The sequence below is a fragment of the Chelonia mydas genome, chromosome 6 (genome assembly GCF_015237465.2).
Source record: "Chelonia mydas isolate rCheMyd1 chromosome 6, rCheMyd1.pri.v2, whole genome shotgun sequence".
NCBI classification, from domain to species: domain Eukaryota; kingdom Metazoa; phylum Chordata; order Testudines; family Cheloniidae; genus Chelonia; species Chelonia mydas.
This window is the reverse complement of record NC_051246.2, coordinates 65433823-65459079: the sequence shown is the minus strand read 5'-3', so window position 1 is coordinate 65459079 and position 25257 is coordinate 65433823. Positions and strand designations below refer to the sequence as shown.

General features: G+C 42.4%; 1 protein-coding gene and 1 long non-coding RNA gene across 11 annotated transcripts in view; one reads left to right on the top strand and one right to left on the bottom strand.

Moving 5' to 3' along the window:
• Positions 1-9325, top strand: part of ACTN1 (actinin alpha 1) — a 129187-nt gene extending 119862 nt beyond the window's left edge. For 3 of the 5 annotated variants that reach the window (XM_007054249.4, XM_037900290.2, XM_037900291.2), the window contains 3 exons: positions 470-535; positions 2739-2897; positions 8535-9325. In XM_007054249.4, the coding sequence (XP_007054311.3) occupies positions 470-535; positions 2739-2897; positions 8535-8693 (384 nt within the window). In that variant the 3' untranslated portion in view covers positions 8694-9325. The remainder of the gene's footprint in view (positions 1-469; positions 536-2738; positions 2898-8534) is intronic. The other 2 variants (XM_037900289.2, XM_043548871.1) reach the window with 1 other exon arrangement.
• A 7389-nt stretch (positions 9326-16714) lies between these two features.
• Positions 16715-25245, bottom strand: LOC114021896. 6 transcript variants are annotated; one of them, XR_003566245.3, is made up of 4 exons: positions 25106-25245; positions 21676-21810; positions 17534-21024; positions 16715-17043 (listed from the first exon to the last, which is right to left on the bottom strand). It is a non-coding gene; the product is annotated as an uncharacterized LOC114021896 (long non-coding RNA). The 6 variants fall into 6 exon arrangements; XR_006291611.1 differs by lacking the exon at positions 16715-17043 and adding an exon at positions 22926-23018 and having other exon boundaries at positions 20492-21024; positions 21676-22266; positions 25106-25224; XR_006291609.1 differs by lacking the exons at positions 16715-17043; positions 25106-25245 and adding exons at positions 22926-23018; positions 24861-25090 and having other exon boundaries at positions 20492-21024; positions 21676-22266.
• Between the last annotated feature and the right edge of the window lie 12 nt (positions 25246-25257).

Below are 25257 nucleotides of genomic sequence, written 5' to 3'. Positions count from 1 at the left end.
GTTTTAATCCTTCTGTCATTGTTGTTCTCATGTTTTACTGTTCATGTATCTCTGTTCCATCCCACGTTTGCTCTTTTACTTAATGAATTTTCATATCTGCTCCTTTTAATTACCTTCATTTATTGTGTTGGGAGAATTCTTTTTATATCTACCTATTTCATTTACTTGTTTCACTTAAATTTCCCTGTCGTCTTCTCTTTGTGTATTTGTCTCACTTGATATCTTCATGCTTCATTGTTTTTTTTTAATATTCATGTCCTATATAAAAACTATTTCATTTCCAACTGAATCATTGCTGCTTCATGGTTTTTCAAACCACCTTTATTGTATTGTTTTTCACTGTCCAATAATTCCTGTCCCTTTTTCCCAAATCCATTCTTTGTAATATCTCCTGTGGGTTCATCTCTTCCTCGACTGGTTTCCATTTTCTCTCTCTTGGTTTCTTCTATCCTTGCATCACTCCGTGTAGAAGAAGACTGGCATGATGGATTCTGAAGATTTCAGAGCCTGCCTTATCTCCATGGGTTACAATATGGTAACGTAGAGCCCTTCTGTCACTCATGTTCACAATGATTCATATGAACTTCTGCAGAGGGGAAGGGCACACATTTGTAATGAGTCAAGGTAAAAGCTACCTTAATTCCTAGGACTCTCAGAAATGGAAACTAAATGTTGAAATGATTGTGTGTATGTGTGCATTTAAATCTTCATCTTACAGCTCTAGCTGGAGGGAAGAATGGGAGGGTTATGTCCAATTCTGATCTGTGTAGAGTGAGAATTGATTTGGAAAACTGCATGGCTTATAAACTGGAAGAAGCAAGAACCAGCTCATGTTGGTGTGTTCACTGTTTGCATACAGCAACATGTAACCTCTCCAGCAATAAGTAACAGTGGGATTCCAATGGAAGTCTTCATGACAGCCTGATGAATGAGTGAATGCTGTTGTTACCAATAAATATTGAAACAAAACTGTTTATACGGGAAGTGTTTTTGCTAAATTCTCAACGTGCATGTCCGTGTACGTATGTACGTACGTGTGTGTACACACTCTGTAAAATACTGTAGCACTTATAAATAAATAAATCCAACTAAAATTCAGGCTTTAAGCTTCTAGTGCCCAAAAGTGAGACTAGAATAGACAGTCCGTAAACTGTGTCCACCCCCCCACACACCTGGGTGTGCTACAAGGGTATTTGCTTCAAGCTTCTTCCTAAGGCCAGTTATGACTCTAGGATCCTGATATCCCTTTGTAAAGCTTTCAGTGGTAATGTGGAAGCAAGTCTTTCAGCAGATATAAATCTTAATCTCCATTGATAATATTACTGAGATCAGCTTTTTCCAACCAACAAAAGATATTTAGACTAGAAACAGTGCAATCAGAATGCGTTCCTGGTAGCTGTCTCCCTTTCCTCTCCTGTCTTATCCCTTCCCACTACGATCAGTGAAATACTCCTTTATTCCAGTCCCCTGCTGCCTGTTCATGCAGGCTAGAGTCCTGTTTGTAGCTTTCTCATAGCTTTTTCCATAGTAAATAGATTACAGTGTTCAGGACAACACAGCATTAGGCTGACTTTGTTGACAGAAGAATCATAATGGGGAGAACTTCTGCAGGCAAAACCTATTGGTACTAATCTTCTCTAAGAGGAGAAGAGAATCACACAAGAAGTTTAAATAATGCCCTTAATAACCTTGCTGCCGCAAATGTTAGGCAAAGCAATCTTCCAGTGTAACCTACTTCTCAGCCCAGTATAAATACAAACTCCTTTAGTCTGGTGTACAAGGCCACATCAGTTAACCTTTGACCAAATGCTTTAAAGATCGGGTATGTTACTATTTCATGTTGATTTGCACTGAGTTGCCTAAAGGTTTCACTCTTGCTCCCAGGCAGAGGTTGGGATCTACCCCTTCATCCTCATACGGGGGGGAAAAATGGTACAAGAGATCAGAATAGATGCTCTTAAGAACAACAGAGAAAATTAAGAAGCATAAGGTCTTAGCTTCCATGTCAAAATAATATACAGTGAAAGAACTCATGGGTCTAAAGGCACTACCTGGGGGTGCTGCTCTGTCAGGCCTCTCCAAAGCATATAAGTCTCTGATTTCTGATGCCTTTTTGGTAAGAATGAGGTTAAAACTATTAAGATCCTAGAGAAGGGCAACAGGTATGATGAGAAGTAAAAGGGAAGTAAGAGATTCCAGAGAAGAAATTAAAGACTAAGGCCAATTTCAAATCTGGCTGCCCAAAATTAGGTTCTGAATCCATGTTTCGGTTCCTAAATAAATTATCTGATTTTCAGAGGGCCCTGTTATATAGAATTGCATCATTCTGTGCATTATAAGGACCTTTATATCTTGAAGCATCCATACTATTAGCCGCTGTTGGAGACATCATACTAAACTAGAAAGACTACTGCTCTGTTCTGGTTTGACAGCTAATGTAGGGTAGCAGTTTTGTGGGACTACGATGGCATTGTTCCAGAGCATTGTTGCAAATACCTAACTCCAAGGGGAAAAGGAACATTTTTTAAAAAAGATCAGCTAGGAGAGCTTGTTGGTGAATGTGTTTGTGAGATTGATTTGAAGCTTTATTTTCTTTGCTATGAGATTGGGATCATTTAGAAACATTCCAGTCTCATTATTTCACCTCCTAGATGCCATCATTTGTGCGAACTGGATTTACATTCTGGTCATTCTTATCAATAGTCTGTTGATCTGTTGCTGACTCTCTTGTTATCCAGGGAGAAGCAGAGTTTGCCCGCATCATGAGCATCGTAGATCCCAACCGCTTGGGTGTAGTGACATTCCAGGCCTTTATCGACTTCATGTCCCGGGAAACAGCAGATACTGATACTGCTGACCAGGTCATGGCTTCCTTCAAGATTCTGGCTGGAGACAAGGTGAGTTTAGACTTTCGAAGGGAAACTAATGCTACTTTTACATAAAAAAGAAAACTCTGGCTCAGGAGTAGCCGAACTGATGTGAAGAGACAGGCAGTATAATTCCTCAGAGGTGAACAATGAAACACTCCGCAGTCATGTGTAAATCTCTGCTTCCCGACCAACTCTAATGCACAAAGTAAATATTAAACAAGAAACCAATGTAGCTAATATTTCAACACAAAAGTGTCTCTTGGAGCCAAAAATGTTTACTACCTTGAAGTAAAACACATTTCTACAAAAGTTGGAAGTCATGGACAGAAAAGGAACCAGTATCAATCACTGATGTCAGCTGATGTTTCTTATACACACAATCACTACAAATTAGCAGCGCAATTTCCTTATCTTAACTTAAACAGTTTGGAGCCATGATACTAAAGTAATTAAAGTGCATGATTAAATTCAATAAACACAGTACTGATCAATTGTGTTTTGATTAATCTTGAAAAAGCTGAATTACTGGACATCTACAAGTTCAAGTAGTTTTTTCACATGTGACAATTTACAATGACATGTAAGTGTATGTCTTACGTAATCAGTGTCAGATTTTCATTGATTTGAGGATAACCTCGATCAGTTAACAAGTGATTTTCAAATATCTACCTTTTAACCATATTATTACAAATACTATATGATAGGAAAACTCTCACATTTTGGCACCTGAGGCGCGGAGCTCAAATAACGCCCCCATACCCCCTCACTTGGGCCAAAACTTTGAAAGGTCCCAATTCTGCCTTCTTTCTGATATTCCTGTTCTACTCCTCTCATGGTACTGCTCTGCTACCTAACCCAATAAAGGAGAACTAACAACTTAAAATGCCTTGTTCAAAAATTTTAAGTAACACTTAACTTTCAACAGCAAATGTAACTTTTCTTGTCTGCATAGTAAACACTGGCATTTTTATCTGTTTGAATAATCAAAGTGGTGCTTTCCGTGCCTTCTTGGTTGCAAAGATTGGAACTGCTTCCTGCTGAAGGTCCACAGTCTGGGCCAGCTCATGCTCTGTTGAGATGGTTGCAAGGCCGACCAGTCTCTCCTGTGTCCTTGTGGAGCGTAGATGTGTGTTTATTAACTTCAGCTTGGAGAAGCTGTGTTTTCCACTGGCAACTGTTACAGGAAGTGTTAGAAGTATGCACAGAGCAACAAAAGCATTTGGAAAGAGGGCGGTCATCTTATTTGTGCACATATATTCCAGAACAGCCTTTGGAGTTGATCCTACTGAAATGTATCTTGAAAGGGCTTTCAGTTCATCACCTAAATCACTCGCATCAATATTGTGCATGTCATCATGTGTCAACAGTGTCTCTAGTGCCCTGCATTGCTGGTGTAGGTCTTCTTCAGGTATAGTGAGGTGTTTTGGAATATCATACAACATCCCAAATATACTGCTGTGTTCCATGAGCTGCATGAAACGTTCTTCAACTGACTGTATTGCACAATCTAGCACTTGGTTAAAGAATTCAACTTGGAATTGTTGTTTGGGGTCTCTTATGGGATTATCCCGTGCCTCATAATCAAAATGACGTCTTCTTCAGTGACTCTTGTATTCTTGAATGGGTGGGAAAATAGCTTCAGTGTGAAGTTCCTCTGCCAACTTCTGTGCACTCTTCAGAACGTTTTGAAATCCCTCATGTGACTGGAAAGACTGTAGGTATGACTTTGCTTTGTCCAGTTGTTCCATTGCTCCAGATATATCAAGGTCAACACCTTGGAGTCTCTTGCTCACAACATTTATTTCAAACAGTATGTCATGCCACAACACTAAGCCACACAGAAGTTTGAAGTTATGTATGTTTCTGGTGATTCCATTTCCTTCTGCCACTGTTCTCCCACGAACAGTTCCTGTCATAGCATTGTCCTCCATAATGGCAACTAGGACATCATCTATCTTCCCAATTTGGTGTTTGATAGGCTTTATCGCCTCCACTCGACTTTCCCATCGTGTGGCACTCAGTGGATTCAGTGTCAGAAGGATGTTCCCAGATGTTGCTTCAAAATGTGCCATCGATGAGTTGATTCAGAGAGAAATACATAGATTCTTTGAATTGCGTTTAAAAAATTCAGCAGCCTCACTAGAAGCTGATGCTGCATCACTGACCACCAAGCTCAATGAATGAGAACTGCATGGGACACAAAAAGCTTGAGGGTTTAACTCTCGGATCCGTGCCTGCACTCCTCTGTTCTTTCCTCTCATGTTGGCACCATTATTGTAGCCCTGACCTCGCATGTCAGCTATCACAATTCCCATATCTTCCAGCTTTTTAAGAAGCACATTTGTCATACCAGCTCCTGTAGTATCATCAATGTCAATAAATTCTAGAAAATGCTCTCTGACAGTCACCCATTGTAGGGACATTTTCACTAGGTTCTTTTGTTGTCACAAAACGCACCATTAAAGTCATTTGTTTCTGTATAACTGATGTCAGGTGTGCAGTCCAGAATAACAGAGCAATATCTTGCTGATTTCAGATCTTCCACAATCTTCTGTTTGACTTTTGTTGCCAGTAACTCTGTGATCTCATTTTGAATTGTTTTTCTAAGGTAGAGGTGTGTGTACATTTCTTGGGTGGTGACTCTTCTTAGATGCTCCTGGAGTACAGCATCAAACTCAGCCATCAGCTCCATAATTTTAAGGAAGTTTCCATTGTTTGGCACATACAGCTGATCCAAAGTGCCACACAGTGCTAGGTTTTGGGTAGCAAGCGTTCTCACAATGGCAATGAGCCTTTTCAGAACATTTTGCTAATAAAGACTCTGATGCAATCTTCTCTTGGTGCTGATCATCTATGGTGGCCTTTAACCTTAGTCTCATCTCAAGCTCTTTCCACCTATGGAATGCTCTCTGGTGATTTGCTGCCTTCTCATGGCATGCCAGATTTCTAGCCAGATTTTTGCAGTCCTTTGTTCCTGTAGACCCCAGTGTGGCTGGAACATGAGACTGGAAGAGTTTGCAACAAAAACTGTATGCAGCATTCTGGGTTTTTGACTACATAAGCCATGGCCTCTCCACTGTGTCACCATTGGAGATTTCACGTCAGTAATGTGTTGGATGGACACTTTTATTTTCATTGTCTTTGGGGAACATGAAGTTTTTCACTTGCTGTGGCCCGTGCAGTACAAGGAAGTCCCTCAGGCTACTGCTCAAGTGGGTCCACAGTCCTGGATCATCTAGACTTAAGGAACTAAACTCAGCAGCAGCTGTTTCTTGCGCCTCCACCACACTCTTCTCTGATCTACACTTTTCTTCAGGAATGTGCATGGTTAGATCCATTTGAGATGAAGATATGGATGCTGTAGTAGCTGCCAGGTCACCTGCACTCTGACTAACTGGAAGATCCGGCATCTCCTCACTACTCACATCCTCACTGGGGCCAGAAGGTTCACTATGAACATTTGTGTCCATGTATCTCAGGAAAGCTCCTTCCTGCTTAGATAGAAAAGCTTCCTTTGCTTTCTCTTTTTCTGAATGCTGCCCCAAAGGGGCGTTTTCTTCTTTCACTCATGACTGCTGTTCTGTGCCAGCTATAGTGGCTCTCAACACTCAGTTGAAGGGGACAAATAAGCAGGCTGGTAGCAGGGCCTGACTGAGGGAAGATATCGGCGTCTTAAGGGCCTAACTGGCTCCTACTACTTCAGTCTATTGCCTGTTCTCCTCAAGTGGGTTCAGAGAAGCAGCAGGAAACAGGAAGCTCTCTGAGAAGCTGGTGTTAATCAGTCCAGGCTCCTGGAGGTGCTAGAGAGGTACATAAGAGGCTCCTCCTCCTCTCTCTCTCCCTACAGCTCCTGCTGCTTTCTGTTATTCCCTCTCACCTTTTCTCCTGCCTGCCTGTTATGTCTCTTGTGCCCTCCTTCCTCCAGCACAGCCCTCCACGATCTCCGTGCATCTAGAGCAGAGAGAATCCATATGCATCAGCAGCAGACACAATTTTCTACACTCTGGGTCCTAGCGGCACCCCTCCACAGTCTGGCACCTGAGGCAGCCCCCTCAGTTTGCCTCCTGGTAAGGCCAGCCCTGACTCCCAGAACCAGGATAGATTATAACTTCTCTAGATTTGGTTAATCAGTGGAATGAATGTACCAACAAATCATAAATTTTTCTTTTTCTTGCATAAAATCACTGGCAATTCCTTAAATTAGCTAATGAAATAAATTTAATCTTAATATATGCCAATAATTTTTAATAATTTTGGTGATCTGTTTTGAAATATGACAATATGTAGTAAAAATACTGGAATACCATGTGAACTGAAATCTCAGATTTTAATGAATTATCCTAGTTTGAGTACATTTTTCATGTTTCGTTAATGATTTAACTATAATCTCTATGTATAAACCTCCTATTTCATCCATCTTTTATTACACATTCTCTGTGATCAGGGTATATCTCCTGTCTCAACAGTTGTGTAGTAAATTCCTAATTATTTCCACAGGATGAAAGTTACGATGTAAATAACATTATCTGTAGTTTTGCGATAGAGTATTAAATTTAAACTTGATTACTGTGTAGTTCCAAAAAAGGATAATTATCAATATTAATTTGTTTTAAAAGTTATACTAAAATACTTTTTGATTCACATTGCACTAAGAAGGTAATCCTCCCTCAAACTCCATTCATGAACATAAAAGCAGAACACTTAATGAATGAATTGGGAAGTCAAAGGACAGAAAACCTCTGACATCTAAATATCTTTTAGATGCTTCTAAATAAAATTGTCCACGAGTCAGTTAGCTACAGAGAACTTAAGGGCCTAACTGGCTCCTACTACTTCAGTTGACTGCCTGTTCTCCTCAAGTGGGTTCAGGGAAGCAGCAGGAAACAGGAAGCTCCCTGCTTAGCTCACATTCAACGAACTGATATCTTCTATCCAGAATGTGAATTGGTGATGAGCCAGACTAGCTTCAGTGTGTTTACATTTCCAATAGCCAAACCTAGCTGGAGGTTTACTTCCTTTTGAGAAATGTCCATAGGAATAGTGGGGCGTAGGAAAAGCAAGGAGAGTGGAGGGAGAAAACTATGAAAAAAATAAAAATTCTTTGGTAGACAATGTTGTCTGCTGCCTGTGCTGATATAATTTACAAGCACCAGTAGGAACTAATTCGTTGCCTTGTGGATGCCATGTTTCTCTGGAGAATGAGTCATTGAGGCCACATTTTGAAGCCTTAAAATCAACTTCTAGGGCGCAATACGGCACTCATCTTTTCAGTGCTTGTTAACGAGGGACTGGAGGTAATGAACAACTTCTGCTTCTTCCCATTCACCTTAAACAAGAACCACACCATCAGCAAGACAGCAGGCAGTCTGACATTGACAACCTCCCTTCTCTCCCACACAACCACTCCGGCCTTCCAGGGCTTTTCTCCCAATATAATCTCTCGCTCCATTGCTGGTCCCTGGCCAAATTCCAACTAGAGTATTGCATTCTGCCTTCCTGCATACACAGTGTGCCTTCAATGGGATACAGTATTCTTAATTTACTGTCTTAAACTGTAGCACAGTTGCCCCACTGCACCCCTGAGCATCAGGACTGATTTGTAGAGTACTTTCTAAGTAGCACCACTTGATGGAAATAATTATTTGTCTCTTGTTGTTTTTGCAGAACTACATCACTGTGGATGAATTACGACGGGAACTGCCTCCTGATCAAGCTGAATATTGCATTGCTAGGATGGCACCATACAGTGGGCCTGATGCTGTACCTGGTGCCCTGGACTATATGTCCTTCTCCACAGCGCTCTATGGCGAAAGTGACCTTTAACCTCTTCCTTTCTCCACACAACATATTTCCCACCCTCTCTCCCGTCCAAGCGCACTCTTCTTTCTGTATGCAAAGCAGCCTCTGCTCCGCCTTCTTTTATTTTGTGTCTCCGTTTTTGCTTCAGATAACAGATCATGTTTATAAGGGGGGACACTGAAATGACCGTCTACCTTGCCCTTGAAATGACAGTTTACAAAATTATTTTCTGCAAAAAAAAAGTTACATTTAAAAATAGACATATTTTATTATAGAAAAACAGGTATTTTTCTCCATCAAATTAAAACATAAAGAGAAAATTTAAAAATATTGCACCAAATGTTTTATGTTGTGACATAGGAAATTGAGCACAGTGTTACATTCCATTCTCCTTTACAAAAATTAAATAGAAAGGGGGGAAGAAAAAAAAAAGGAAGCCACCTGTACTGTTAACTTTTCCATTTGCATATGTCTTTTTATCATGTTTATCTTGGGATGGGGAAGGGGGGGTCAGACACGCAAGTGCATGTGTTTGCTGGTTCACTCATTTCATGAAAATATTTTATGATAAACTTTTGAAATTGCTGTGTTTTCTAGGGAAAAAATAATGTACACAGCTCATGTTTTCATATTTAATTAAAAATTTTCAATATGCCTCCTATGTTTCAGTGCACAACTTTTTGTTGTTGCTGAGAGTTGTCTGGTTTCAGAATATGAAGCTTGAGAGTTGGTAACTTTGATATATTGCTTGTCACAAACCATATTAAAAATTTCTTGTGATAACAAATCTAGACTTCCTTCATTTGTCTAGTGGATTTGTTTAATTCCATTTAATCAAAACCCTGAACACAAGTAGATTCTTTCAAAATCAATTTGATAGCTTTTTTTAAAAAAATCTTCATAATACCTGAGGTTAAATGTTTAACTCCATTTCCTTAGAAGCTTTTCCTTTGTGTTGAATGATGATGAAATTTACATAGCTGGTAGATACTTACAAACAGCTTCAAATGAGAAGTCTTATCACTGCAAAATAGCATCTTTTTTTTTATTGCTACAAGACCAGCTCAGAATGTGTGTCTGGAGTTAAATAAACCCAAAGTTTTAAATGGTCTGATTAACATTCCTCCCCCCGTCAAAGCTTAACAGTAAGTATCTTAGTATTTGTGATGTTATCACTTCAGTCACCATAGTGTTTTTTTTTATGTTTCTAACATGTTTAAACAAACCAACTGCCCACTGACAAAACTCTCTACAGGCCTTCTTTAATTATCATAAGAAAGCAAAAAAGGGCATTTAAACCGTTCCTATCCCTCCTCACTTTGCAGGTAACCTTTAACCTTCCCTAGTCTTCATCCCTTCTGCAACCTTTATGGAAACAAAGGAGTTTTCTCCAGTAAAGATTTCTTCACATGTCTTTTTCACCATGATCAGATGTCAGGGACTCTAGCACTTTCAGCCAGTTTGTTCTTAGACTAATAGATTGCAGGAGTGCAACATTAATTCACAAAGTGACAAGGAACACCTGCTACTTTCAGTGCTGTTGCCCAGGCAGAGTCAGTTCTGATTTCCTGGGGTTAGGCTGGTTTCTGAGCAAGAATAGACTTTTTTTTTTTAAATCCTTCAACTGAATACAAATTTATTTTCTTATTCTTAATATAGTGTGTGACCTGTAGTAGAATCACTGGGCTGTCATGTAATCCCAACCTGACAAAACCTGCCTGCAGTATCTGGGAAAGGGGAGAACAAATTCTGCTGACGTGCTTAAAAAATTCTTAAACTGCCTGTTGTCCCTTCCTCCGGCCTACCAGAGGTGGTAACATGTCACCAAAGGGTACAGCTGAACACAGTTTAGTTACAAGACCAAACTGTACTCAGCACAGTTCATCTTGAGCAGCTGAGGGGCACAGAGAGGTTATGTGACTTACCCCAGGTTGCACAGCAAGTCACTGTCAGAACTGGATTAGAATCAAGGTCTCCTAACTGCCAGGCCTGCGCTTTAAACAGTTAGACCATACTTCTCCCTACTTAAAACTTTGCAGGACCCTATATAATACACCAGTAATTTTTTAAAACTTGTAGCTGGATCATCTTCTTCTTCCCTGGCAAGCTCATCTATATGACTTGCAATTCACAGCATGTAACTGCTATGCTTTGCAGGAAAAGGAAATGTTCTTGTAAAGGACATGCAGTGCAGTTCCTACTAACTTGATTTTTGCTTCAAATTAAAAAAATGCTAGAAAAAGAAAGCATACATGCTCTGGGGACTCTTGACTCCTGGATGTAGGGGGCAAAAGGAGCCTTTCCTCCTTATTCCACTGCGAATTTTGGGAAGAGAGATTTTAACTTTTCATGGCTATTCAGTCTTTTTATGTACATGATATGATTGAGTTGGATATATGTCCCAAACCAGACTAGTTTACTGTACCTAAAATGGAGCCAGGGGGCTCTTTGGATTTAGAATGACCCTTTTGGGGGGAAATTGCTAATAGTACTTAGCAATGTCCACTCTTACTCTGATCTTAATGTACTTCACAAATGTTAATTATTTATTCTGTTTTACAGTAGTGCCTACAGACCATGACTCCATTGTGCTAGACACGCTACACTGTTTCACAACACCCTGTGAAGCAGAAAAGTAGTAATATATCCCTGTCTTACGTAGAGAGAGGTTGGGTGATTTTTCCCAAGCTCACTCAGCACATCAGTGGCAGTTTTAGACTGGTAGCTGTTATACATGAGTCCTGACTCAGTTGTGTACACTAATCACCCTACAACACTGCATCCTCTGGGTTAGGATGTTAACAACATTCTCATGGGTGCCCTGGTTCTGTGTAGTTAAAAACAGCCTCATATTGGCAACAGTGGTAGGTGGTTTGAATTTAAAATCTTAGCTGCATCTACTGTATCTTGGGCTCCCCTTTCAGCTTAGGTGGCTGGCCTTGGGTAGTCTGGCCAGAGCTTGCATGTCTGGTTCCCTGTTCTTCGAAACTGCATCTGGTGATACACCCCCGTTTCAGATATTGTGCATTAGGGGCAAAGCAGTTTGGCCCTGATCCACAAATATACTTCGGTGCCTAAGTCCCAGTTTTAGGCACCAATGTGATCCACAGAACTCCGGTGAAACTCCTGTAGGTGCCTAAACTCACTCAGTGCCTAAGTCTTCAGGGTCAAAGTTCCCTCTGTGGCTAAGTTTCTGCCTCTAGGCAGGTCTGGATGCCTATCTCACGCCTAAGCCTTAGAGTGATCCATTATCTGGGAAAGAGGCATTTGTCTGCCTAACTTGAATGGGGCAGTCCAATCTGCTAGGTACGCACAGGCTGTGTACCAGATCAGGTCCCCGTCACAATCTGAGGGTTTGAGGGAGTGCTGTCTACCTTACACCTTTTAGCCCACTTGTTAAGAGTACTTGCCAGGAATGTGGGAGACCCAGGCTCCATTCCCCTGCCCTCTCTGCCTGAAGAGGAGACAGGATTTGAACAGGGGTCTCCTGCCTCTTAGGCCAGTACTCTAACCACAGACATATGACACATCCTTATGTGGGGCTTATCAATCTGTCCTACTGAAGATGTTCCACTGTGTATAAATATTTAGTCACTGGAGTAGGGGCACTGGATCCTGGGTCTCCCATTTCGCAGGTGTGTGCTCTAATCACTGAGCTATAGAGTCATTTTCTTTCTCTCTGACCCAATGACACTAAGTCTCCCACATTCCAGGAAAGTTATAAGGTGGGGAGCACAACCACCAGCAGCCATTTTCTGTGGAGTGAAGCAGCAGCTTTTTATTTTAAGCTAATATTTTTAGTTTCCAACAACAAATTAGCTGCAGTCAGTAGCCTAACCCTAATGTCAGAACTGATTAAATTAACTGATGGAAATGGTTATTTGTATGAGAGTGTTGATCCACAGGTTTTCAAAGCTAGGGCTAGTTTTTTTCCACTGGGGGGGGGAACCAATTGGACAATGTGGTCTCTACTCACAAAATCTCCTTTTCAAGGGGATCTTCTTCAGTCCTGCCATGCTCAGTATTTTCCAGATGTGAACTGTGATTTTTTTTAAAATGATTTTCCAGATAGGTCTCCTAGAATTCAACAATCTTAATGTTGACATCCAGCCATTTGAGGTCTTCATACCTGACACGGTGTGACTTTCTCATGATAGAGTGACAAGAGCCATATTAATACTTAGAGAGAGAAGATGGAGTGAGGAAGTATCTTTTATTGGACCAACTTCTGCTGGTGAGAGAGATAAGCTTGTATGTCTCTCACCAACAGAAGTTGGTCCAATAAAAGATATTACCTCCCCTACCTTGTCTCATATCCTGGGGCCAGCTACAACAATGCTGCAAACATATGTAGATTGTAACTGTTTTAGCTGTCAGAACTTAAACTGAAGATTTCCAACAGCTTCCCAGATAGATTTTTTTTTTTTTAAATAATTGGCACACTATTTCAATGGCGCCAGCAGTGTCCTTGTAAGTGAATGAATATTCCAGGTATTCTGCAATGATAGGAACTCTGTTAGTTGCAGGTTTTTGCATCTTCCTTAAATAGTTCCAACTTCTTTCATAAGCTTTGCTTTCAAACGTGGTGTCCACTGTCATCTCTTATCCTCAATTTTAGTTTGCCAAAATGTTCAGTGAAGTGGGCAACAATCAAGTCATTAACCCAAAGGTGGCACATGTGCCTATGTTGGCCATCACTGGTGTAGCAGATTTACAACAGAAATGGCTGAGTCATAGCACTGAGGTTATTTAAACTGCCATTGTGATTCCTCCTCAACTGGGTTTTTTTTCTTTATTTCAGTCAAAGGCTTTAGATCATGTGGATTATGGCAAGTTGGGAAATGGGGAGAAGGCTGCATTTAATACTAAATGAATAGAGCAGGAGACAGTAGATGCAATGCATGCTTGCACATTAAAGAGCGCATGGAGAAAGAAGACACCTTAGAGTGCTACCTCTAATGAGCTTAGTTTAGAAAAGCGTTTATTCCTCTGTATTGTACCCGTCCAATTTAATCTTACCGACTGCTTGCTTATTTCAGCGAAATTACCACACTGGAAGTCATGAATAAAGGAGGCTAACTATTTATAATTGCTGGGAAAGAACCAATTTGAACTAAAATGACTTTTTTAGAAGTCGGAATGCAGGTGTCATTGTTTCAGACTAGCAAAAAAATCACTCTTGTAGACAGTGGAATGGGACAGCTTTCTGTTGTGGTAGCCAAATATTAAAACTCAATCCTATTGAACTAAGGGAATCTTTGCTTTCAAAAGAGCTACTGTTATATAAGCCTTAAAATCCATTTCATTAGCTCAACTATTAGAAGAATTTGACATAAACCTAAATTAACAGACCTATGTTGCCTGGCCTGTTAGCTACCCTAGATTTTCCTCATCATGCACAAAGGGAGCTAGCTCTGATCTACATCTTTCAAAGAGATCCATGTTTACTTTTCTGACAAAATAACAGTCAAGGGCCTGATGCTTTGAGCTTTTGTGCATTGATTCCTGAGCAGAAAAGTTATCCATAAGTAAGGGTAGAGATTGGTGAGGTGATACTGTAGAGATGAGTGCTTTAATCATGTCCAGATTGGCTTGAATCTCCTCCAGCTAAAACCAAAACTAAAGGAAGACTGTTAAATTATCTAGACCCGTGGTTCTCAACCAGGGGTATGCAGAGGTCTTCCTGGGGGTACATCAACTTATCTAGATATTTTCCTCATTTTACAACAGGCTACATAAAAAGCACCAGTGAAGTCAGTACAAACTAAAATTTCATACAATGACTTGTTTATGCTGCTCTGTATACTGAAATGTAATTACAATATTTCTATTCCAATTGATTTATATTTATATGGTAAAAGAGAAAATTAGCAATTTTTCAGTAATGTGCTTTGACACTTCTGTATTTTTATGCAAATGTGCTGATTTTGTAAGCAAGTAGTTTATAAGTGAGGTGAAACTTGGGCATACCCAAAACAAATCAGACTCCTGAAAGGGGGACAGTAGTCTGGAAAGGTTGCGAGCCACTGATCTAGATCATGCCCTGTGGGCCAGTGCAAAATGGTTTCCCACAGAATATTCTCCAGTCAAATGTTATAATGGCTTTGCCAACTCTGATAACTAAAACCATGATCAAGAAATATTTCCTTACTTATTTTTATTCTATTTGTAGTTTGAACCCCTTGCACCACCCTAAATGATTCCATCCTTGCCATTCAGACCCTCCCAATACTTGTCAACAGTTCACATATTATTGACCACCACACTGGTCAGTTTGGCCAATCTATAATTAGATCTATCTATTAGACTCCCCACCCCTGTAGTATCTGGGTTTCTCTAAAATATTTAATTTAGCCTTACAGTACCCCTGGGTGGCCAAGAGGTAGGAAGTACTACAGCAGGGGTTCTCAAACTGGGGGTCCTGACCCCTCAGGGGGGTCATAAGGTTATTACTAGGGGGGTTGCGAGCTGTCAGCCTCCACTCCAAACCCCACTTTGCCTCCAGCATTTATTATAGTGTTAAATATAAAAAAAAGTATTTACTAATTTATAAGGGGGGGTCACACTCATATACTTGCTGAATGAAAGGGGTCAGCAGTACAAAAGTTTGAGAACCACTGTACTATAGTCTGTGAGGTAGGGAAGTACCAGTTCTCCCAAATTCCAATCCAGTGCTTTAATCACATGACCATTGTTTTCTCATTCTCCATAAACCATTTCCTCCAGTCACTTAATTTCTGTTGTTGCTTTTTTATGAATTACCTTGGCTTTGTTGTACAGTTTTGTCTAAACCCAAGAACTACCTGAAAAAGGTGCTGCGGCACAGGGAGAAACTTTGACAAAACATGTTATCCCTTTATTACTAAGCACATTCAAATGACACTAATATTGTTTGTCTTCGTCTCTTGGTGCTTATGACTTCAAGCAGGGAATAATCTTGTGTTTGGGGCTCTGTGACATTCCCCAAAGGTACCAAGGGTTGTGAGGTACCTCACCACCACCTGCTCTTAGTGTGAGGAAATTTTGTCTCTGGCTGCTGTGGATCAGCTCCCTGAAAACACTAGCCTCTATCAATTCAAGAACTACCTTCCAGGCCTCCGCAGCCTCTCTCTCTCTCTCTCTCCATACAAGTTAACAATAGATATGCACCAACAGCAGAGTCCTCAGTGTTTAGTGTAGTGTCTAGCCCCTTAACTACTGAACACTCATAGCGACACCAGTCCTGTGTTCCCAAACAAACACTGCAGCTTACTTACCTTAGAACATAGCTTCACTGAACATGCAGCACGTAGATATAGTGAAAACAAGAACGTTTATTATCAAAGAACAGAGATTCAAGCGATGAGTAAGAATATTGGGAACAAATAGTTACATACAAAATCCAATTATAACATGCTTTCTAGAGCACAGAAAGTCTTCATTCTGCAGTTAAAGAACAGGTTTCAAGGACTTGCAGACCTTGATGAAGAGGAGGGGAATGTAGATGAGATCAACAGGAAGTGGGACAAAGTAACAGCAATTTATAAACAGAGCAGTGAAGCCTGTCTAGGCTACAGGCAGAAGAGAAGGAAGGGGTGGATTACACTCAGCACATGGAATGCCATAGGAACAGACGAGCCCTGAAAAAAAAAAAGTTTTAGGCACAAAATCCCAGAAGCTAAAGGAAAAATACCACGAGCAGTATAGCAAGGCACACCGGGAGGTCAAATGCCTTGTGAGAGCAGACAAACGGCATTATATTGATGATCTGGCAACATAAACAGAGAATTCAGCTGCTCATGGTGAAAAAGGAACAGTCTACAAAGTGGCTTATCAGTGGTAAACGGCAGACACCAACAAACACTCATCAGGAACAAACAAGGCCACCTACTAAAAACCAAAAAAGAACAAGAAATGCGCTGGACAGAGCATTTCAAAGAATTGCTGAACAGGGAGCCACTTAACGAGGAAGCAAACATCCAGGAGGCAGAAGAAGATCTTGATATCAACATACACCCCAGCTAAGGAAGAGATCATTCAAGCCATCAAATCCTTAAAAAATGGGAAAGCTCTTGGCAAGGATAACTTGAATGCAGAATCTTTCAAGGTAAATCCTAAATTAGCAGCATCTATTCTGGCCCCTCTATTTACATCAGTCTGGGAACAGGAAAAAGTGCCCATTGATGAGCGGACCAATGGGATTATAGTGAAGATGCCAAAGAAAGAAACTCTCAGTGATTGTAATAACTGGTGTGGTATCACACTTTTATATGTGCCAAGCAAAGTACTGTGTCAGATCATAGTCCAACGTATATCAGAGGCAGTTGATAGCATTCTCACAAAAGAGCAAGCTGGTTTTCAGAAAGGGCGTGGATGCACAGATCAGATCTTCGCTCTACGAAACATAACAGAACAGGGCTTAGAATGGCAACGGCAACTCTACATAAATTTCATAAACTTTGAGAAGGCTTTTGACAGCATTCACAGGACCAGCCACGGCGCATTCTGCGGGCATATGGAATTCCTTTCCATATAATCAACATCATCAAAAGCTTCTATTTCAACTTTACATGCAGTGTTGATCACAGTGAGCTCAGTTTTGAAGTCAAAACAGGAGTACGTCAGGGGTGTGTCATGTCTGCAATCCTCTTCAACATTGCCATCCACTGGATAATGTGGTGTACAATAGAAGACACGCCAAGAGACATTAAATGGACACTCGTCTCATTCCTTGAAGACCTGAACGTTGCAGATGATGTCACTCTCCTATCACATACCCAACACCATATACAAGAAAAAACAACTTGACTCAACGCATTCAGCCAGCAAATTGGACTGAAAATCAACCGCAATAAGACATATCATGACCTTTAATATTGCCTCACCATCACCAGTATGGTTAGAGGATTATGTTCTCACTAATGTAGAAACATTCACATATTTGGGCAGCACCATCAGCCAGGATGCTGGAACAAGCCAGGACATCTGGAACAAAATCAATAAAGCCAGGAACACCTTCAGGAGCTTAAATACTGTCTGGAAATCATCAAAAAACAAAACCAAACAAGATTTATCAGAGCTGCGTACTTTCAACACTACTTTATAGTGCAGAATGCTGGGGAATGAGAAAATATGACATGTCCAAACTGTCTTCATTCCATACACCCTGCCTCAGAAAAATCCTCCGTATCTTTTGGCCCAGAACAATCTCAAACCCAAGATCTATTGATACAGCGCAGCCAAGTGGATCTGAGCACCATCATTGCCAGGAGGTGTTGGAGATGGATCGGTTATGTGCTTCAGATGGAAACTGATTCCATCACCAGAGTAGCAATAAGATGGACACCTGAAGGCAAGCAAAAACAAGGCCGTCTGAAAACAAGACAGCAAAGAGCTGTGGAAGCTGAGCTGAAAAACCTGGGACACCATTGAAAGCCTTGCCAGAAACAGACAGTAGAGGAGCTTCATCACTGCCCTAAACGCCAGAGGCGTAATAGGAACATGATGATTCTAGAGCATCAACTTAACTAACAAAGCATTCTTCTGTTTCCTAAAAGAAAATTTACCCCAAGTTCTTCCCCCTCCCTCCATTTTCAACCAGTTTGGTTGATATCACTTCTCATTAAGACCAAGCCTGTTGGCAGCTTGTCCTCATAGACTGAGGAATAACTCGGAGTTCATCTGCACCCTGTAGAAACAGTCCCGCAAACCATAGTTTTAGTTTTTTCCAGTTCTGTTTTTTCCTATGTGCTTCTTTCATGTTGATTTCACATCCCACCATTAGCATTTGACTCAGTATGTCAATGAGCTGAATAAGCCTCCATTGTCCTATGATAGTAAAGCGATTACTTGCCCATTCATATTAAGTACAACAGGCTGGAAACCCGTTATGCTCTACAATCTATGCTACCTTGTATTTTGCTTGGACATTTGTTTCCTTCTCTAAATCTGAGGAAGAGTTCTGTGATGCTCAAAAGCTTGGCCCTTCCACAAACAGAAGTTGGTCCAAGATAAAAGACATTATCTCCCACCTTGTCTCACTGTAGTTACCATGTAATTTACCAGAGCATGGCCAGGTCAACTGCCTATGGCTCAACAAGGCTGTCAACATTTAGGCCATGTCTACACTACAAAATTAAGTAAACCAAAGTTATGCCAACATACAGCCACCGCAGTAATTAAATCGCTTTTGCATGCACACACTACGCTCCTTGTGTTGGCAGTGTGCAGCACTTGCATCAATGCAGTGCATCATGATAGCTATCCTACTGTACAACTCGCCACCATGTAGTGCAGGGTGTTTTGGAAAGTGTTTGCAATGCTTCATGGGGGCAAATGAGTCATGCAGGGGAGACTGGGAACATGGGTTCAACATCCCATGATGCAGTTTTCTCCATCCCGTCATTCCAGGGCCATCCTATTAAGTTTCATGTCACTTTCCAAAAGCCCTGCAAACCCACATGTCCACCATCTCTGTGAGAACTGTGGATCCTGCACAGTATTGTGATGAGTGATACGAACACAAAACACCTGATCCTGCAGTATTTCCAGAGTCGTGAGACGGAATAATATGATTCCTTGCAGGCTGCCCTGTTGTGTGCCATGGAAAGAAACAATTCATGGTTGTTAGCATTCACATGGTGGAAACAAGCACTGACTGGTGGAATCACATCGTTATGCAGGTATGGGATGACGAGCAGCAGCTGCAGAGCTTTCACATGCAGAAGACCATATTCCTGGAACTGTGTGCAGAGCTCCCCCCAACACCCCCAGCACAGTGACACTGAATTAAGATCTGCACTCACCGGGGAGAAGCGCGTGGCGATTGCTGTGTGGAAGCTTACAATGCCCGATTGCTATTGATCAGTCAGGAACCAATTTGGAGTTGGAAAATCCATCGTGGGGGTTGTGGTGATGCAAGAGTGGAGGGCCATTAATTGTGTCCTGCTAAAAAGGACTGTGACTCTGGGCAATGTTTGAGAAATAGTGGATGGTTTTGCAGCAATGGGGTTCCCTAACTGCGGTGGCGTGACAGATGGCACGTATATCCCTATTTTGGCACCAAACCACCTTGCCATGGAGTACATCAACAGAAAGAGCTACTTTTCTATGGCATTGCAAGTGCTGGTGGATCACCAGGGTCATTTCACCTACATCAATGTGAGCAGGTCAGGGAAGGTGCATGACACATGCATCTTTAAGAACACAGGCCTGTACAAATAGCTGCAAGCAGGGACTTTCTTTCCAGACTAGAGGATTACCAAAAGGGATGCTGAAATGCCAACAGTGATCTTGGGAGATCCAGCCTACCCTTGGCTCCCAAGGTTAATGAAGCCGTACACCAGCTACCCTGACAGCAACAAGGAATGCTTCAACAATAGGCTCAGCAGGTGCAGAATGACAGTTGAATGTGTCTTTGGCCATTTGAAAGGCCACTGTTGCTGTCTACTCACGAGATTAGACCTCAGTGAAAAAAATATTCCCATGGTCATAGCTGCCTGCTTTGTGCTTCATAATATCAGTGAAGCAAAGGGGGAGAGGTTTCCACAGGGGCGGAATGGCTGGCTGCTGATTTTGAGCAGCCAGACACCAGAGCTATAAGAAGATCACAATGGGGGCCTATACAGCTCAGGGAGACTTAAGGACCATTATAACAATGAGCCACAGAAATGCGTGTTGCTCTAGTGTGCTGCACCTGGCATTTTTTTTAGTTTGCACCCCAGTTTGAACCTTGTAATGAGAGCTCTCTGTGTAGTAATATAATACTGTGAATGCACCTATTGCTATTATCTGTGAATGATGCCAACCCCAGCCACCATATCTTGTGAACTAATAAAGATGAATTAAGTTTCCATAAATAGACTTTTATTCTGAACCCATGCAAATAGACATATTTAAAGCTGAACAAAACTTTATAAATATAGGGACAAGAACCTTTGAAATGGAAGTGACCGTTCTTTCCCCTTCACAACACTCTCCCCCAGGTGGAGTGGTAGGGGTATTGCACAGGCCCCGGACACCATGTGGATTGGGGGGGAGGGCATTTAGAGATGTACCAGAATGCAGTTCTCTATTGGCTGCAGGGGGAGGTGAGCATAGATCTGTTGAGCTTGTAGGTCAGTCAGAGACCACAGCATGTCTGTTTGCTCCCTGAGAAGCACTATCATCTCTTGCTGTCCATTTCTCCTGTCCTCACTATCCCTGTCCATTCTGTCCTCAAGTGTCATCCTCCAAGCCCTCTGCTTGGTATCCAAAGCACCAGAGGCTTGCAGGATCTCCTGGGACATGTCTTCCTTTGTCCTCTTCTGTCTCCTCCTTACCTAACTAAGCCACTCCACTGGTGTGGATGGAGAGACCCTCAAGACCGCACCTGCAGCTGCAAAAGAAACAATAGATAGAGATACTTTTGTGAGTGCATTCACTCCCCCCTTTATCCACACAAGTAACAAGCACTACTTTCTCACTTCTGCTTGGGATTCATAGAACACAGCAGAATTCCCAGTCATGGTGAAGACGGCCGGGAAGTGGAGGGGACAGCTGGACACTGGGGTGGACCTCATGGGCATAAGTATATGCAGACAGAGCCATTGAACTTAATATTGGTAGCATTTTCCACAGACAATGGTGACTTTAGCTGATATCTCATTCCTGAAGATAACAGAGGCTGAAAGGGAACAGCTCCTGCATGCATCTGGCTGCAGACTGGATCCGTATATTGCTACCCTGTGTGCTCCAATGATGCCTGGTGTGGGAAAGTGTCCTACCGTGCCAGAAGAAATAAGGCAGCCTTTTGTCAGAGGATTGCAGACTACCTCCAGGAAAGCTTCCTTGAGATCTCTATGGAAGATTCAAGGGCCATCCCAATGCACATAAACAATCTGTTTTTCAAGGGCCCCTCTGCCTAACTGTTGGCAAGCAGATAGCAAATCTACCTCTATTGGTTATTTCACTACCTCTTAAAGCATGATTAAAAATGAGTAAATGAACAGATGTGTCCCAGGAATATCAAAGCAAACTGCATACTTACCAGAGGTTCCTTCCCCTGCACCAGGCTCGCTGCCTCCTCTTCCAATACCTCATCCTCAGGGTTCACTATGGTGGCCTGTGCCTTCAACTCTCGTGAAGTATCCACAGGGCCTTTGGGGTGGTGCGGGTGTTGTTGCTGAGGATGACATATAGCTCCTTAGAGAAGCGGCATGTCTGCGGCTCTGCACGAACATGACTGTTTGCCTTCCGGTACGCCTGCTGCAGCTCCTTGATTTTCACGTGGCTCTGCTGCATATCCCCTCCTGTAGCCCTTCTCCCCCATCCCCCGAGTGATCTGCTCATCAGTGTCCACATTTCTATGGCTGGATCAGAGCTGTGCCTGCACAGCCTCTTCTCCCCACAGACCCAGGAGATCCATCACCTCCTGTGTACTCCAGGCAGGAGAGCGTTTGCAGCATGGAGTCCGCATGGTCAGCTGCTATGTGAATGCTCTGGGCTGAGCAAACAGAAAATGGAATTTAAAATTTGTGGAGCTTTAAAAGGGAGGGTCATGTTCTTGTGTACACGGTTGCCGGGCAGCAGGGACCAGAGCAGTCACGGTGGGGCACTGTGGGACATCTCCAAGATGCCACTAAAGTAGACGTAAACCATGCAGGTCTGCACTGACTTTGCATCGATTGCAATCAACCTTTGCATCAACCTAACTCTGTAGTATGTAGACCAGGCCTAGTTGCTGTATTGTTTAATCCTGCTAAGCACATATCGTGAGCACTTTGTCTACACTAGGACTCAAGCCAGTGATGACCTGCTGAATGACCTTGAGCAAATCTCTATGCCTTAGTTTTCCCATCTGTAAAATGTGGATAAAGAGAAAAATACTTGCTGTCCTTTGTAAAATACTTAACTCCTGCAGATTTCCAAGTATTATTATTATTAATTATATTAATGGTGTACTATGAACAGAGGGAAGATTGATAGGAATATACAGGCACAGCAGCACTCTATTCTGAAAAGAACATAATTTCAGTAGATCATAACTGTCCCCTTACAGTGACTTCTGATGCCTTCTTAATCTCCCTGGGCAGGGCTCTCTTCTCAGTCTTGATTTGTCCTGAATCCTCTTTGAAATGGGTTTCCCTAGCTGTCTAATAGTTTAGGCAATCAAGGAGAGAAGTCCTCTAGTCACAGTGAGATACCCAGTCATCTCCCCATACCCTCACCGGACTCTGCCTCTCTGGCTCTCCCTGTGTTTTTCTCCCTGCGTCGTCTTTCCTGCTCCATCCCCTTTACCTTTGTCACAGAGTAGTGCTGGTCTGCCGTGGAGAAGATACAATGAATAGCTCCCCAAAGGTCCAGTTTGGAATTACACCTCCCATGTGAGCTCTACCATTGAAAAAAACTCACATTATCACAGTTCTAAGCATACTGCTAGGCCATGTCTGTACTCTGCAGACACCAACACTGGGAACAGGACCTCCTTCTGCCATAGGTCTTTTGGCAATTCTGGGTTCTATCTCCAGCTCTAGTACCATGAGTCCTGACTCCCTGTCCGGTATTTTAAGCATTTGACTACACCAGTGGACAAAATCACATGCATCACAAAACCCCAGATATACCTGAGATACACCATTGATATCTTTATCCTCTGGACAGATGACTTAAACGTCCTTTTGGATTTCCACCACTACTTCAGCAACCACCACCTGTCCATTAAACTCTCACTGAAACACTCCCAGACCAACAATCAACTTGCTGGACATCATGATCCGCTTCACCAATAGAACCCTACAGACAACTATATAAAATAAACCCACAGATCACCACACCTGCATTCAGAGATCCAGTCACCACCTCAAAACACACAGAGAAATATATTCCCTACAGTCAGTAACCAGATACAAGACAATATGCTCCAAGGAGAAAGTCCACGATATACACTTAACACACTTGGAACTGCCTTCCCCAAAAAAGGACACTCCATCAGAGAAGTAGATGGCATCATGGAGCAGGCCACCCAAATACCCCAAGAGTACAATACAGAAATAAAACGCCCTCCAACCGCACACCCCTAATTGTCATCTACCATCCCACTCTGGAACCCATATGGAGTATCATCAAACAACTACAACCCATACTCAATAGGGACCCCATCCTGAAAGAAATCTTTCCTGAACCCCCTCTGCTATCCTTCAAACAACCCCCCAACTTTGCCAAGCTCATCAGAAGCAAGCTGCCCACAGACCAGGACACATCAACTCAAAGTAGCACCAGACCCTGCCAGAACAACAGATGCAAATAGACATACCTCCACTGCTTCAGTGAGCAACACCCCACATAACACACCTTTCAAAGTCCTACATATGCCTATCACAACAGGTGGTGGACCTCACCCAGTGCACTAAATGCCCCAATAACAACTACATGGGTGAAACTAGACAATCACTATGCTCTCAAATGAACTCACACAGGAAAATGATAAAAGACAAAAACACCAGATCACCTTGGGTGAACACTTTTCACAGAGCAATCATATAGCTGACCTATCAATCCTCATTCTCAAAGGCAGGGGTCCCCAGTGTGATGTCTGCGGGTGCAATGGTGCCCGCCGGGGCAGTTGTGTGCGCCCGCAGGACACCGCGCCACTGAAATGCCGCCGCCAAGCACGGCCACCAGAGAACCGCCTGCCAAAATGCCGCCGAGAAGCGTTGCCATTTCTCAGCCGCATTTCGGTGGCGACGATTCTTGCCGCTGCCTCTTCTCGGTGGCATTTCAGTGGCGGGGTGTCTGGCGCCCGCCACAGTCATCTGGGAATAGGAATATGCTATTCCCACAGAAAGCTTGAGGACCACTGCTCAAAGGAAACCTGCACACCACTTTCAAAAGACAAGCCTGTGAGCTTAAATTCATAACTTTGCTAAAAATCACTAAAGACACTAAAAATCACTGACTGAATAATTTATGATTTATTACAACAAACTATGACCCACTAACAAGTTCTCCATTCCCCTCCCCCTTCCCTCCCCCCATGACTGGATGGGTGCTAACAGGCCATGTCACTTTGAGTAGTCCCTTGAAATATGTATCATTTATGGTAAACAATCTGTCCACCTTGCATTCAGCTGTGACACTATAAAGCCAGGTCTACCCTATAAACTTAAATCAGTATAAATACATCTCTTAGGGGTGTGAAAAATCCACACCCTTGAGCGATGCAGTTATACTAACCTGGTGTAGACAGCGCTATGTCCATGGGAGACCTTCTCCCATCGACATAGCTACCAGCACTCATGGAGGTAAGTTAACTACACCCATGTGAGGAAGTCTCCACTCGGCATAGTAACATCTTCACTGAAGCACCACAGCTGTAAAACTGTAAGTATAAACCTGTCTTTCCCAGACCGGAAGAAGAGCTTGTAGCTCAAAAGCTTGTCTCACCCACACAAGTTGGGCCAATAAATTACCTCACTCACCGTCTCTCCACCTGTCTTATGTCAGGAACGCCCTGCTCCAGGTACTGCCCAATCCCAGGACCCCCAAAGCAGAGGGAGCAGCTAGAAGCTTTGTCTCTGGAGCTACGTCCGGCCTACCAGAGCCCAGCGTGCTTCAACTGGGCGAGGAACAG